At 37.5% G+C, this 16,203-nt stretch overlaps 2 protein-coding genes across 2 annotated transcripts in view; both read left to right on the plus strand.

Annotated features, from left to right (window-relative positions):
- The first annotated feature begins 9,868 nt into the window (after window positions 1-9,868).
- Window positions 9,869-13,621, plus strand: LOC143019830 (uncharacterized). Its single transcript, XM_076175813.1, has 3 exons — window positions 9,869-9,895; window positions 10,017-10,915; window positions 13,546-13,621. Exons 1-3 carry the CDS (start codon window positions 9,869-9,871, stop codon window positions 13,619-13,621), a joined length of 1,002 nt encoding a protein of 333 aa, XP_076031928.1.
- Window positions 13,622-14,113: 492 nt separating this feature from the next.
- Window positions 14,114-16,203, plus strand: part of LOC143020036 (chromobox protein homolog 1-like) — a 111,069-nt gene continuing 108,979 nt past the window's right edge. The window contains exon 1 of the mRNA XM_076176184.1: window positions 14,114-14,219. The gene's annotated coding sequence lies outside the window, so the exon portion shown is untranslated. The remainder of the gene's footprint in view (window positions 14,220-16,203) is intronic.

Here is a 16,203-nt window from a genome sequence, read left to right on the forward strand (position 1 = left end):
ATGGAAAGAGTAATACTAAATAGGTTATTGTATGTGATAGGAGATCAAGTGTCGGGAAATATACACGGATACATCAAAGGAAAGAGCACTGCAGAATTTGTTATTAAACTACTATGTAACACAAATGCCAAATGCAGGGCATTTGTAGATTAAAAGGAGCCTTTGGTATGGCCAATAAATATGTTATACTGGTGGAACTACCAAATAAAGGTGTTAAAGGAAAATTGCTACAATGGGTAAAGGACTATTTAAGTGGAAGAAAAGTAAAAGTGTGGTATCAAGGGTGTGAATCTAATGCAATGGAAATAGACTTAGGGACACCACGATGTGGTGTACTCAGTCCTACATTATTTACTGTGTTGATGGACAAAATTGCACGGCATAATTTTACCTTAGGAACACAGATCATCATCTATGCGGATGATATAGTTCTACAATGTGCAAACGAAAGCATAATGGAAAAGGCATTAGCAGAACTTAAAGGATTAGTAACAAATGAAAATAAAAGCAAAGTACAAACACGAATGAAGAATGATAAAACCTTGAAAATAAATTTAATAAATTTAGAGGAACTCTTGAATTACAGTCCTACTCAGTACTCAGTCCTACATTATTTACTGTGTTGATGGACAAAATTGCACGGCATAATTTTACCTTAGGAACACAGATCATCATCTATGCGGATGATATAGTTCTACAATGTGCAAACGAAAGCATAATGGAAAAGGCATTAGCAGAACTTAAAGGATTAGTAACAAATGAAAATAAAAGCAAAGTACAAACACGAATGAAGAATGATAAAACCTTGAAAATAAATTGAATAAATTTAGAGGAACTCTTGAATTACAAATACTTAGGTATGCATGTTGGATTTCAGATGAGAAATAATGAAATAGACTATTTGAAACGTGTCTGCACATCAAGATTAAAGCCGTTGCAGATATTGGCCAATAAAGGAATTGGAGATGGAATCCCTGGCCTAAAAATTATGTATATAATTACAATCAAATCGTTGATAGACTATGCTGCGCCATAGTTAATAGCATGCACAGAAAACAAACTGAAAACACTAGAAGTAATAGGCTACAGAATAAAACCATAAGAATGATATTAGGCTGCCCGAGAACTACACGAATCGAAATTATGAGACTAGGACTAAATCTTTCAAGCATCACAATTAGAGTAAAAGAACTAGCAGTAAGGTCAGTTGTAAGGATGATAAGAAACGGTGAAATGAAATTAAGGGTGGAAATAGCTCCAGACACTGTCAGAAAGAACAAACACCTGACAAGATTGTGTGAAGCAGTAAAGGACTATGAAGTACTCGAATATTGTCGTACAATACCTAAGGAAGCAAAACAAAGACCAGAAAAATGGAAAATATATACTTGTTATAGAAATGAATATGTACAAGCGTGCAGAGAGGAAAAGAGATAATATGAAAAAGATGTCATAGAAAAGTGTAAAGATCAACCAAAACTATTCTACAGATTTGTAAACAACAAACTGAAAAACAAACAAGATTTGGAGAAATTAAGACAAGGAGGAATTGAATACACAGAGGAAATTGAAATGGCGGAAATTATGAACAAACATTTTAAATCTGTGTTTACAAGGGAAAACATACAACCTGAAGAGATTGAATGGAAAGAGAAAGTCCACCCTATGAAAGAAATAGAAGTAACAAAGAATGAAATATTGAAACACTTGAGTAATCTTGATGTCAGAAAATCGCATGGACCAGATGAAATGGCAAACTGGATTTTGAAAGAATGCAGGAATGAACACATTGAAAGTGCCAATATAGTGGGCCAGCCAAAATGGAATTGTACATCTTTAACGGCATTGTTTGTTAATAGCAGGCGTCCATGCTAGATCAATCATTCTTAGGACAAGGAAACGGGTGTGGGTGGGTGCCACCCTCGATTTTGAATTTGAAGGTCATTTTGGAGGTCACGAATGTCAAGTAAGGTCAAAATAATAATTTTTTCCTTTTTTTATTTGCACAGATTTGGTATCATTTTCATAGATAGATCAGGAACAGCACGATTTGTTATCATTTATATATGCCTACCATGTGTTATTAGCAAGCAAACCTCCATGATCACACAAAAATGTATGGCATAATGCAAGACAAAAAAAAAAAAAAGAAAAAAACAGATTTTCCCTAAATTACTTGCATAATTTGAAATGATAGTGATCACTGTTCATCCTGGGCACCCCAAAGTTGCAGTTGGTATTGTAATTGGGATAATGTAATATTGAAAGTGGTATACAGTCTCAAATGCATTGATGTAATGAGTCTATTGTTCAGCTGGATTGCAGCAGTGGATTGCATCACAGCCACACGCAGGAGTGCACTTCAGGTTCTTTCGAAAGCAGGTGCATAGGGCTGTCTGGCACTTTGATGTGCACCCACAGATCACAAGTTCTAGACAGGCATCTGGAATAGCGGGCAGTCTTGACCACACAGCTTGCAGGGTTCCTGACTCCTTCCTCCAGGCAGAGGTTTCGATGGGAGATGGGACATCTATATGTTCCTTGTCTGCCTGCAACCAGACCTTAGCCTGGTAGTTTGCTCGTGCAACATGGAGTTCCAAGGCATCTCTGGTTGGGGGCAACATCTCCATACCCTTCTTGGCCTTAGCGAAGAGATGGAGCCTTACATGGTCGATGGTTGGCTGTGCAGGTGTACCATATAGACAACAGACAAACTGTTCAATTGGTGTGAGTTCTCCGTCGCGACCAATTCCATTGACGAGGAGTGGCTGGTTCTGGAAGATTTTCCAGCACTTCTTCTTCCCATGACCACTGAAGGATGAGGTTGTGTCACAGCCTGTTAGTGCATGGAAGCTGAGCATGTTATCTACCACAGGTTTGGCCAGTCTCTCAGATACAGCATGTATTGGGTAACATCTCCGCTTCTTTGCCATTCCAGAGATCATTCTTACTTCAGCAGCTTTGGTTGACATGAAATAAACCAGAAGAAGCATGACATCTGTGTCTCTAGAGACGACCAGCACTCGTTCGTAACCTTCATTGACTGCTTCACAAGAATGGAGTATCAGCCTGGTGTCAGCCTCTTCATGGTTGGCTCGAAGGCTGACATCATCTCTCCTCGTTGATCTTGCATCCGTAGCATCTGAGAATCCACCTCCTGTTACAAGCTCAAACCTTTCTGGTAGATCTTTACCCTTCTCCATGATGACCTCAGAAATGAACTGGGAAAGACTGGCCTTGTTCTCATCTAAGGCAACGAACTGGCTCCAAACCTGTTGAAGTGGTATATGTGGCCCATTAATGAGCTTGCATATTGGTTTCTTTTTGCCCACACGCTTTGACCGGGTCACTGCTTTGATTGAGTCACCCCCAATGTAGCGGTCAAATACCACATCAACTCTTCTTGTGTGTTCCCCAAAGTGACGTGTCACAGTTTCCATGAACACTTCAGCATAGTCGCCAAAGGTCTGGCACCCAAGAGGTTTTCCAAGTGCTTGAATGAGTGCATGGCCAAAATCAGCACACATGTCTTCAGGTCATCGTCTGGAACATCTGATGGCGTGCTAAGTCCAGCCATCAAGCTGTCTATTATCTCTGCTTTTGGAGTTGAGTTCATCATACCTCCAGGCTTGGCCAGCGACAGTGGGATTGGCGATAGTTCATGCTTCAGGATGTTCACCATTTCCACAGTTCGACCTGCTGTGACGGCATTGAGGAGTCGCTGCAGTAGTTTTCTGTCTGCCTTGATAGTTTTCAGGACATTCTGTTTGATGGAAACTGTTGCTTTGTACAGATCAGCAAAGGTTTTTGAGAGGTGTTTCTTCAATGCGTCATGAAACCCAACAGTTTTCTCAACCAGTCGTTGAAGCGTGGTCGGGGACTAGTACAGTCCTTTTGAACCATCACCGTAGCATGGTTGCTAGCGTCTTGACCTCGTGATTTTCGACGCACGGGTCAGGGTTCGTATCCCATGGCGGAGCTTCTAAAAATGTTCAATCTGTCTTAAACATACCCAACTTGTCGGAGGGCTCGCCTAATACGGGATTAGATGAAATTGAGACTAGATCTTCCATTGTTACGTGAAGCGTGGTCGGGGACTAGTACAGTCCTTTTGAACCATCACCGTAGCATGGTTGCTAGCGTCTTGACCTCGTGATTTTCGACGCACGGGTCAGGGTTCGTATCCCATGGCGGAGCTTCTAAAAATGTTCAATCTGTCTTAAACATACCCATATATGTATATATATACATATACATATATATCAATAATATATATATATATATATATATATATATATATATATATAATATAATGTATGTATAACACCGATAAACTAATAAAAACAGTGTCAGTAATTGTATATACCATGACACCCGATACTTAACATGTCTAGGTTCCGTATGCTGATGGCAATGGGTATACGTTGTTAATTTCTTTGATCACTACTTTTGGGGCCAGGAAATTTTTCCCACTATGAAAGCTCGTTGTTAGCTGGCGGGTTTCCCGCCTGAGTCGATGCGACAACGTAAAGAGCCTTTAAAAGGCGCAGCAGTTTTATTGCTGTGACCGAGGCTCCAGCTGGTGGGGGTCCTCTCCGAATTCCTGCAGGGGAAAAAATTGTCCTCCATGGAGTTTTTTTAGCTTTAAAGAGCGGGATTGAGTCCCTTGGCTCCCTGGTAGTCTTCGGCAGCGCAACAATTTGCCATCGCCAGGAGACTTGAACGTAGTGCCCGAGGCTTGAGCTGTAAGAAAAATATTTTCCAGCTCCAGCCAACAGGACTGAACCCTGTGGCCAATACTACCGCCTCCATAGGGTGCGGTGCAACAAAGCTGTCGAATCTAGAAAGAGCTAGTGCAGGAGGTTGTCACGTAGAACCTCGTTGTCGGAGGTCACGTAGCGGGGTCCCTCACCGGCGTTTTATTCGGCGCTAGCTACGCAAGGTCTCCTGCACAAAAATCAAATGATGAGGTGCAAACTGCTGGTTCCAGTTGACATACTCGTATATTGAGTCAGTGCTACTCATTTCTCCACGCTTTTAGCGGGTAGCTTCCCTGTAGCCTGGATTACATGCCAGCGGCAAAGGCTCCAGGGAACATTTTTGCCAAGGACCCAGAGATGGCAAAGGCTCCGAGCGACATTTCATAGCTTTCCTGATGGCGTATTTGTTTCTTCGTTTTGCCTGGTTGAACGTTTTGAAGGCCTTCTCTAGATAATATATTTGATATGTTTTGTGGTCGGGTTTTCCGCCCGATTTCACAAAGTTTTTATATCCGACGAAATAATGTTTCGAGAAATTTTCAGAAACACTGTCTTCAATTTCTCCGTCAAAAAGTTAAAAATTGTCAAACATTTCGTCGGAATACTCAAAATCTTCAACTTCTCGTAGCGTCTCGTTGAATTTAAGCACTTTTCGTTGGAATTCTCGAAAAGATGCGTTGGCACGGAAGGTTTAACGTCTCTGTACAGATCCGGGAAAGCTTTTGTGTGTTCGTTACGTAACTGGGCATGCAGGTTCTTGTCATTCTGCAGTTCTGTTTTTTATTTTTTTTCCGGTTAACCGTAATCCATTTCCAAAAGTGGCGAAGACGCCTTTTCTTGTTAGCGTCGGGTTCCCTGGCGGGCATGGTGCCTAAGATACAAAAAAACGACCACTATCAACAACGTAACGTGGCCCAAAAACGCCGGACCCCTTTCCGTTTTCGCTCAAGCTCACTATGGTTTTGTGAAAACTGACAATTTGAGAAAACTCCGCGCTTTATAGTAAGTAGACTATTGATTTCTATACACCTTTGCTCAATTCTTTCCAAGTCGGTTTTACACCTTTCGTTTTGGTAATGATAATGGGTACTTATACTTTATATCCAATATACATGAGATTTGACTGTAACTTCATCTTCATATTGCAATACATATGATTCATATACTTAACAAAGTATAGATTACTACTGGCAACTTGTAACTCATTCACAGGGGTGCGACCATCGTTTATACTGGAACCGTCACATTCCATAATATAGGTTATTCATTATACTTTTACTCATTACATATCATGTGTATCCCATACATATAGCTATATTTTGTAATTATAATATAAAAAAGAATGGTTCAAGACAATTAGTGATATATTGTTTTGGAATCCCAGACCTACATAATACCAAATATTCGCTCACTCAGGGGCGACCACGTTGAAAGCTCTGCACTGTATTGGTTGAAGTTCCACGCACTGCGTGCATGGAACTTTCATCCATGGCTGGACTTGACTTTTGACTTGGCTATAGCCTTTCGTTTTGGTAATGATAATGGGTATTTATTGATAATGTTATGTTAATCGTGTACTTATACTTTATATCTAACATACATGAGATCTGACCGTAACTTCATTTTCATATTGCAATACATTTGAGAATCGAACCCGGAACAGTCAAGGGTCTTTTAATGTATCTCATGCAGGTCCCTTCACCAAAAACAGCTTTCAGTTCACAGGTGCTCAACTATGGAACTCACTATCTGTGTCCATTAAGAAGTCAAATAGCAAGGTTATCTTATATAATTATTTCAGCTCGGTATTCGTAAACGAAACACCTCAAAGTGAATTCCAAACTGAAACCTGTGAAAAGTCTAGGGTAAACTTACTACGGTAAATATAACAAAAGAAAAAATTAAAAGGTGTATAGACAAACTCAAAGTTAATAAAACACCAGGGCCTGACGGTTGGCATCCAAGAATCTTAAAGGAAATGAAAAATTAGATTGTTGTTCCATTAGAAATTATTTTCAAGAAATCCATCATATCCGGAGATGTCCCAAGAGAATGGAAGCTAGCTAACGTTACTCCCATATTCAAAACAGGTGACAAAAAGAAACCAAATAACTATAGGCCTATAATTTTGACTTCAATCGTAGGAAAAATAATGGAAACTATCATCAGAGATGCTATCGAACATCATTTAGAAAGTAACCGTTTGATAAATGAGAGCCAGCATGGTTTCAGACGGAAACGTTCTTGCGTGACTAACTTACTCGAATTCTACAATACAGTTATCTCGAATTATGACAAAAGAAACAATATAGATTTAATATATCTAGACTTTGCAAAAGATTTTGATACCGTTCCACACGAAAGACTACTTACTAAATTAGCTTTACACGGAGTAAGTGGTAGCCTATTAGGTTGGACTAGTAATTAGTTGAATGGTCGAAAACAGAGAGTTGTTTTGAATGGACAAACTTCTAGATGGAAAAATGTTACAAGTGGAGTTCCTCAGGGTTCCGTTCTTGGGCCACTTCTATTCATAGTATATATAAATGATATAGACCATGGACTAAAATCTACTGTTTCCAAATTTGCTGATGATACAAAACTGTGCGGAGTGGCAAATGATCACTCAAACCAATTAGATATTCAAGAAGATTTAGATCAATTACAGCAATGGTCTGAAAAGTGGCTAATGAAATTTAACACAAGTAAATGCAAGGTAATGCACATAGGTAAAAATGACAGTAAGTACGATTACAAGTTATTTGGAAATTCGTTAACAAAAGTGGATAGTGAAAAAGATCTCGGCGTAATTATCAGTAACGACCTCAAATCATCCAAGCAGTGTATTTCAGCCTCTGAGAAAGCAAATAAGATTCTAGGACTGATTGCGCGATCTTTTGATTTCAAAAGTCCATCACTCATTAACAAGCTATATAAATCGTTAGTTCGTCCACATTTGGAATATGCTGTTTCCGTATGGTCACCGAATCTCATTAAAGACATTGACAGACTGGAAAAAGTACAACGGCGAGCCACAAAACTGATTCCAAATATCAAAAATAAATCATATGAAAATCGACTAAAACACATGAATCTGTTTTCCCTAAAAAAGCGTAGACTCAGAGGTGACTTGATACAGGTCTTTAAGATTTTAAAGGGAATTGACAACATCAAAAGTGACCAAAATTTCACATTGAATGAGAATCCGACAAGAAACAATGGTCTCAAACTGTCCGGAAATAGATTCAATTTGGAAGTAGGTAGAAACAACTTTGCCAACCGTGTAGTTAATGAATGGAATAAACTTCCTGCACAGGTAGTGCAATGTAGTTCAGTTCGAAGCTTTAAGAATCATTTAGATAAATATCTAAGTAAGATGCTGTAATGATTATAATTTATCTTATATTATTTGTTTTTGTTTTGTTATCATTTGTCTGTCTGATTTTCATTTATTATTAGTTATATGTCAATTTATTATTATTTACTATTTACCTGTTTGCTTATTATTTAACTATACCTATGCATTTATTTATGTATTTTATTTATTTACATTATTAAAGTTTTTATTTTATTTATCATTTTATTACTAATATGATTTTTTTTTCGCATCCGACCTAGATATGGATCAAAAGGTCTCCTGTCGGCATGTTCCGCCTTTGTACTTTGTTACCTTCAAGAAGAAATAATCAAAGGTTACTATATGTCTCACAGTCTCAGCTATGGACAAACAGCCTTGATTTTATGTACTACTAGGTTAGTGAGGGATACCTGACTCCATGTGTAATACCATCTAAATCTGCGTTCATTCATAACTGTTCTTACCTCCCCCCTCCTTTTTCCATTCAGAAGTTTTGTTTAGTATAACAATGTTTGATGTTACAAATTGGTTTTCACCTTTGTTTTGCTAGTCATGGTATGGTATATGTCTCTGGTAGGGTCCGAGAACAGTTATGATCTAACCATAATACAAGCCTGGTGAATCAGGGCACCAGGCAACAAGGTAATTGGACTTTTTCCTCGTTCTCCTTGTTGTTTTACTCATACGAGTACTGGTCCCTTGTACCCTACTTCTGGTGTTTCAGGTTATAATGTACTACTTCCTAGTGCTTATACTAATTGCCCACTCCGTCCTGAGATACAGGTAAAATTTTTAAATTAATTAATAGGTGACCCTAGCTGCAATGTGGCATTCACTATAACAACATGTTGATACAGTTGTAGAATAATGTAGTATATCATTAATTACATTAATTACTCTGATATGGTACTCACTCATACTGTTTTGTTACCATTTAACGTTATTTTGTTGTTCCTTTGCTTAATACAATGTTCCTTATTGTGATGGTGCTCAATTTTTTTCTCAATATCCTACATGTTAGTAATATTAGCAAAACTATAACAATGTTTATGTGTCATATGTGCACTGACTGGTATTATTCATGACTGTCTCTGGTCCCCTTAACCTCCTACGTATGTTGTCTGTGTAACTTAGTGTAGAATTACAATCTAATGAGGACCATAATGGAAATAAGCGTACCGTACATGCTTTTTTGTGTTATCCTCGGCAATGGGACCTTTCGCAGTCAGGCTCGTAGATTCCTATTAGCGCTAGAATCTTCAACTGTCTCGGATTTCACGAGGCAAAGGGGTGACTTAGCTAATTTGGAAACCGATATTAAAAAAATACGATATAAATTGCTGCATAAGTGTATTTAAAATTAAAAAATGACTCCTAATGTTATAATTTTTACTTACTGGTGTGTGATAAGGCTTTGTTGATTTCATTATAAGATAAAACTAAAAATAGATAATTATTTTTACTGAAGTAAGTATGAGCAGTAAAAATAAGAGGATGTTGATTTCGGGTTGTGCATTTTATCTGAGAGTGTTGAAAAATAATGGACATCACTGTCACGTCCTGTATGTGAAAATAATCAGTGAGATAAAAGATAACAACAGTGGTGGCGGACGTACGAGGTACGTTTGTGTAAACAATAGCCTCTTAGATCTGCTGGGAGCTATTTTTCAAACAAATATGACCACTTTTACGTGTGCCGTGGCAGACTGCACGTCAGATTCAAGAAAAAGTAAGAGAAAGACAAACCAAAATGTCAAAGGATATGCCAGATTTCCGAGTGCAAAAACGGCCCCCTATAGAAAATTGATTTAAGTACCTACTACAGATATGCCAGGAACTATATTTTCCTTTTACATGCAATAATATGTCCTCCACACTATCAATATTTCTTATTTCAGTGGCAATGTAACAATGTTGTAGAATACGGAGCATTACGCAACGCCTTTATTCAGAAAATTCTAAGGAATACCGAGAGTATTAAAAGATACACGGGCATGGAACAAAAGGATTTTTATGATTTGTTTGATTTGATAAAAGAAAATGTGACTCGCATACATTATTGGAGAGGGACAATTAGTGTCAAGAATGAGAATACACCGCCAGGCATTATCAAAGCACATACAAATAGGAAGTTGCCACACTTGGGTGAATATTTAATTACCCTATTGCATATAAGAAAATTATATGATTTAGTAACTTTAGGAGATCTTTTTGAAATAGCACGAAGTGTTGCAAGTAGTATCATCATAACTTGGATTAATGTACTGTATTTAGTACATAAGGACTGGCTTATATGGCCGACTGCAGCACAGGTGCGTGCAAGTTTGCCTAAAGATTTCCCTGGAGAGTATTCTGACACGCGAACAATCCTAGATTGCACAGAGATGTTCACAGTCAAACCATCAAATCCTTCAGCTCAGGCTGCCACGTATTCTCTGTATAAACACCACAACACACTAAAAGTACTCGTTGGAATTACTCCCATAGGACTCATAACATTTGTGTCAAGTGTGTATGGAGGTAACACGTCAGACCGCTATACTGCAGAGGCTGAGTTCATTCATAAAGTTGACCCAGGTGATGCCATAATGGTGGATAGGGGCTTCAACATTGGTGATCTAATACTCCAGCGTGGTGCAAAACTACACATCCCACCATTTACAAGGAAAGCCAGTAAAGGCAGGATGCGCACACAAAGTGAAATTGCTAAAACAAGAAGTATAGCAACAGTACGTATACATGTCGTACGAGCCACTGGGAGAATGGTTGGTTTGTTGCCAGCAGCCGAGGGGCGAGGGTTAGTAATCGTACCGGAAAAATTAAGTCTTCGATGCAAAATTATATTTTCTATACATTACATGGATTTGCCTATTGCCTGGTGCATTCAAATGAAAGTATATATCAGTATACGTCCATTAAAGTCAGTAGAAAATGACAAATTGCTTGGCTTGATACAATTATAGGCTGTTTTACGAATATCATCTGTAATTATAAATAGAGGCTCAAACAATGTTATATGCCGTTTGCAAACATGAAATTATTTTACTTAAATTTTCAGACACAATAATGTACAACGATACACCTCTGTAAGCTTATAAAACTTGCCCAAAGAAGTATTTATTTTCCGGCAAGAATGATAAAATCTGGCGGTGTCTGGTATCAAATCGCTCACTGCGAAAGGTCCCATTTGCAATTATTATTTCGAACTATGTGTTCATGTCATCATCTGCACTTCATGTATATTGATTCTTTGCCAAATAAATTTATTATTATTATTATTATTATATCACTACTAGCAACTTGTGAACTCATTCTATAATATAGGTTACTCATTATACTTTTACTCATTACATATAATGTGTATTCCATACATATAGCTATATTTGGTCAATTTATAGTTTCACCCAACCAACGATTTTCTGATGTTGCTTATGCGTTTCTGGTGAGATATGTTGTTTCACCCAACCAACGATTTTCTGATGTGGCTTATGTGTTTCTGGTGAGATATGTTGTGTATTGATTGATAGTGTACATCATTTCTGTCGCAAACGCGTAGTTTTCAAGTGATTGATATATAAATTTATGCCTTCCTTTCCTCCCCAACGATTTTGGGGAACCTGTGGGATTTTTTTGGTTTGTTTGTGGGGAGCATGAAATCGAGTAATGCGCGTTGCAAAACAGGTGTAAATTCAACAAGAACACATGAATAATATATGAAAATACACAAATTACACCTTTGATGGCGGCAGTAGCGGGGGCTCACGCGAGCGTAGCCATGTTCTTGTTGAGCAGCGTTACCAAACCTAACCTAACCGAACCTAACCTAGCTGGGGGCTTTGCCCCCCTAGACCCCTCCAAAGCACTCTTAGTAACGTAATTTGAGCTGTCTTTAAAGTATAACTATTAGTAGAAATGTGCGTTTGCCTATTATAAGTAATAGCTAATAAAATAAATGGAAACCATTAGGTCAATTTATAGTTTCACCCAGCGGAGAAATCATAAATGTGGCAACGCTACTCAACAATAACAGCAACGCTCAAATGTAGCGGAAAAATCATAAATGTGGTGGCAACACTGCTAAACAATAACAACAACGCTAGCTGCCGCCATCAAAGGTGTAATTTAAATATTTTCAAATATTTATTATGTGAATTTCTGGATTTCCGACCTGTTTTGCAACGCACTTTACTCGATGTAATAATCCCTCACCCAAAACCCCCGATTTCCAACAGGTCTCCCAAGATCGTTGGGGAGGAGGTGTAGGCATTTCGGGAGGAGAGGTAGGCATATCTTTATATATTAATTACTGAAAAATATGCATTTGCGACGGAAATGATGTACACCATCAATCAATACACAACATATCTCACCAGAAACACATTAGCCACATAAGGAAATCGTTGGTTGAGTGAAACTACAGATTGTCCCTATATTTTGTAATTACAATATAAAATATGGTGGTTCAAAACAATTAGTGATATATTATTTGGGAATCCCAGACATATCTAAATACTAAATATTCGCTCACTTAGGGGCGGCCACGTTGAGAATTCCACTGTATTAGCTGTAGCTCCACGCACTGCATGCATGGAACTATCATCCATGGTTGTACTTGCCTTTTGACTTGGCTACCTTCCTAGTAAGGGGAGAAAAGCCCTTGGTATATAGATAGTTTTCACGGAAATTAGTCACTCTGGTTGAAATAAACCGGATTGCTTATATTACAAGAACAAGGTCAGGGCACATATATTATTAATTACCAACGGGGACAGTATTGAACAATTGAAAAGATCTGTTCATGTTACATATATATGGAACAAAAGAATAACAGGATATGAAAAATAAACCAACGAAGAAATTATGTTGCTAATGATATTTTAAGAAATATATAACGTTGCACATTGATGCGTTAGCTCGTGGAGCTAAATAAAAATCGTTCAGGCGGACGCTACAAATGGAAAGAGGTATGGAGAACATAACTCCAACCCTGTATATTACAATCAGATAAATATGTGCAAACATACATCGACTTGTGGGATTGACCGGGTGAAAAAATAGACCAATCGAAAAACATTGATCTATTGTCTAATGGGAAGACTGAAACCGGGTTCATATCCTGTGCGTTACAGCGAGGTAAATACAATTAAAGTAGACACGTGTGTAGACTAACAATTGTCGTGTTTAGGTTTCAGTATTGGTATTTTGTAATTTTGTCACAATGCCGATGCAATATCTGTGTTTGTGTCGTCAACACTAGGTGCATGTGTAAACAAAGGTTTCCCTTTGCGTGTTTCTGTCACTCCTCAGAGCCTCTGGTGTGGCGCCAAATGGCACGTTGCACGAAATATTTTTGTATACCAATTAGGAAAATTTAATACAGTACTCTCATGTTTGTGTTAGGCTGTTTTTCTCATATCACTATTTCAGGCATTCATACACCCATGTTAGATTTATCAAATTAATAGCGGTCATATATGAGGAAAATCTAAATTTCTCCTCGTGAGGCATGCTGTATGTATCATGATGGGTATTAAAATTTACATTTTTTCTTGATATAACTATGTGCAAAATTTCACAATATACTATGGGACCGGCAAGCATGATTTTCTAATATTGGTAGTCTGTAAGGCAATAATTGGTTTGTAAGGCTATAGGGAGTGCATAGGTATAAGTTGCGGTACTTTTTTATTGTATAATACTGCTCTACTCTATATGTAACTGTCCGTAATCAAAGTTATATTACTGATTTTATAATATTTATGGGTCTTGACTCTGTAATTAAATAAATAGGCCTACAAAAGTAATGTTGAACACATTTTGGCGGGGTTTAAAAACTAATATAGTCAAATAAAAGTCTCAAACAAGTTACTATTTTGCATATATAATTTAAAACAATATTATAAATGAATTATGAAATATAAATAAAAATGTAGTTTATATGTGTGTATTCTTAGAAGTAGGTACATAATTAATATATGTGCTCATATTTAGTACATAGATTCTCGCTTGCCTATTTACAATTTCCAAGCGTCCACCGCCATTTAGTGCGCACAGCAGCATTGGAGGGTAGTCTGATAGCTTGAACATCAAAAGCCATATTGGTACGGTAACAATTTTGAGACATTGTAGTGTAGAAATGTGTTTATATTGTTTGAAATTAAGTTGCAGCAGTTTAGAATGGACTAGGTACCATAGCCTTGACTCGTTCAAACTTTGACTGCAGTGCAAGGTAATTACTGTCAACACAGATGAAAATGAATATTAGTGAAAATTATATTGATATAACTACGTTGGAGTGTGAATTTATAATCAAGTTTGATTGTTTGGTAAATTGTAAGGTTATTGTTCAATGTGATAGACTACTTTAGTATATGGAAGTAGAGTGTTGCTCTTGGGATTCTAGGCGGCTAAGCTTGTTACCTTGTATTCATGTATTGGAGTATTTAGCGTAGGAATTGGAATGAGTATTTTATCTGAATGTCGTTAACCCAAGTGCAGAAGTTTCATGGATATAATGATTAAGTGAGCCAGTTACTCTTATATCGAACAAGTGTAATATTGAAATACACAACAATGGGTATATAGTGGAGACAACTTTTGGGGTGATAATCATCATCAGTTGTTAGTAATGTGTGACTAATATTTGTGGTTAGGTTATAGTTTCAGCAGTCATAAGTCGGGTGAGGGACCCAGAAGTTTGTCTTTACCAGTAGTCATTTGTAGGACTTAGTAAAGAGGGTATTACAAAGGAAGTGCACACCTACGTGATATATCATTACAAGGTATTTGTTCAGTTGTGTACATGGATGTGATATAGTGTTAGAAAATTAGATATTGATTTTGTAAATCATAATACATGAACGTGATATGCAATTTTCTTGGCATAAATAAAAATAAAAGATATCTTGCTACAAGCAAATATACTAATGAACGAAGTTGCTGGCATAGGATCGGGATGCCATCTTGTCATTTGTCAAGTGTTGTCTCCCCGGTTGAGTTGAGGCCTGGTGTACACCCTTGGTACTCCGCCAGTACCTTGCGAGGTATATATTCTTGAAGGAATCCTGTGGAGCTGAAATCCATGCATTCCTTCAAGCTAAAAAAAAAACTATATACCCTGCAATCAGAAAGAGTGAACAGGCTGCCAACATCTGTGACAACGACAATCTGGATGACCTTAAATTACAGGTGCCGATTTACTAAATACACATTAGGTTAGGTTAGACGAATTTATCATCCTTTTATTTCTTCGATGTCAGCATCTATCATAACAAACATGGCGTACCATTTGTCTGGCGTGACTTCGTTACTTATCCAATCTGTTTTAGCAACTTTTGTTTTTTATTTCCACCAGGAAATTTCCATATTATGTTGATACATTATAATTTACAAAATTAATATTTAATTTTCTAATGCTGTATCGTGTCCATGTACACAACTGAACATTTACCGAATACAAAATTAAAATATTATTTTCATTGCAGAAATAAATAACAGGGTAAATGTTCAGTTATGCACCAGGACGCAATATAGCAATAGAAAATTAATTATTAATTTTGTGAATCATAATGTATGAACATATGCAATTTTCTTGGAAATAAAAAACAAAAAAGTTCCTAAAACAGATTTCGTAAGTAACGAAGTTGCGCCGGATGAATGGTACACCATGGCTATGATAGATGTGGACGTCAAAGAAATGAAAGGATAAATTCGTCTAACTTAACCTAACCAGTGTTTAATAAAGCGGTAACTACAATTTATAGGTTATCCGGATCATCGTCGTTGTTGTGAGAGACATTGGTGGGCTGTTAAATCACTCACAGATTGTGGGGTATATAGGGTTCTTGCAGCTTGAAGGAATGCATGGATTTCAGCTCTATAGCATTCCTTCAAGAATATGTACCTTGCGAGGTACTGCTGGAAGTACCGAGGCTGTACACCATTGTAACTGACATTTCTACTAGACCGTGCAGACATAGGATTACAAAGGCGGAGCATGCCGACAGGAGACCTTTTGGTCCATATCTAGGTTGGATGCAAAAAAAAATCATGATAAAATAAACTATAATAATGTAATTAACAAAT

The sequence above is a fragment of the Oratosquilla oratoria genome, chromosome 38 (genome assembly GCF_046742065.1).
Source record: "Oratosquilla oratoria isolate Oo_2021 chromosome 38, ASM4674206v1, whole genome shotgun sequence".
Classification (NCBI taxonomy): Eukaryota; Metazoa; Arthropoda; class Malacostraca; order Stomatopoda; family Squillidae; genus Oratosquilla; species Oratosquilla oratoria.

Coding starts and splice junctions, on each gene's coding strand:
- LOC143019830 (XM_076175813.1), top strand. CDS start 9,869: ATGTCAAAGGATATGCCAGATTTCCGA. Junction 9,896..10,016: donor AGGATATGCCAGATTTCCGA/GTGCAAAAACGG, acceptor TTCTTATTTCAG/TGGCAATGTAACAATGTTGT. Junction 10,916..13,545: donor CCAGCAGCCGAGGGGCGAGG/GTTAGTAATCGT, acceptor TCACTATTTCAG/GCATTCATACACCCATGTTA.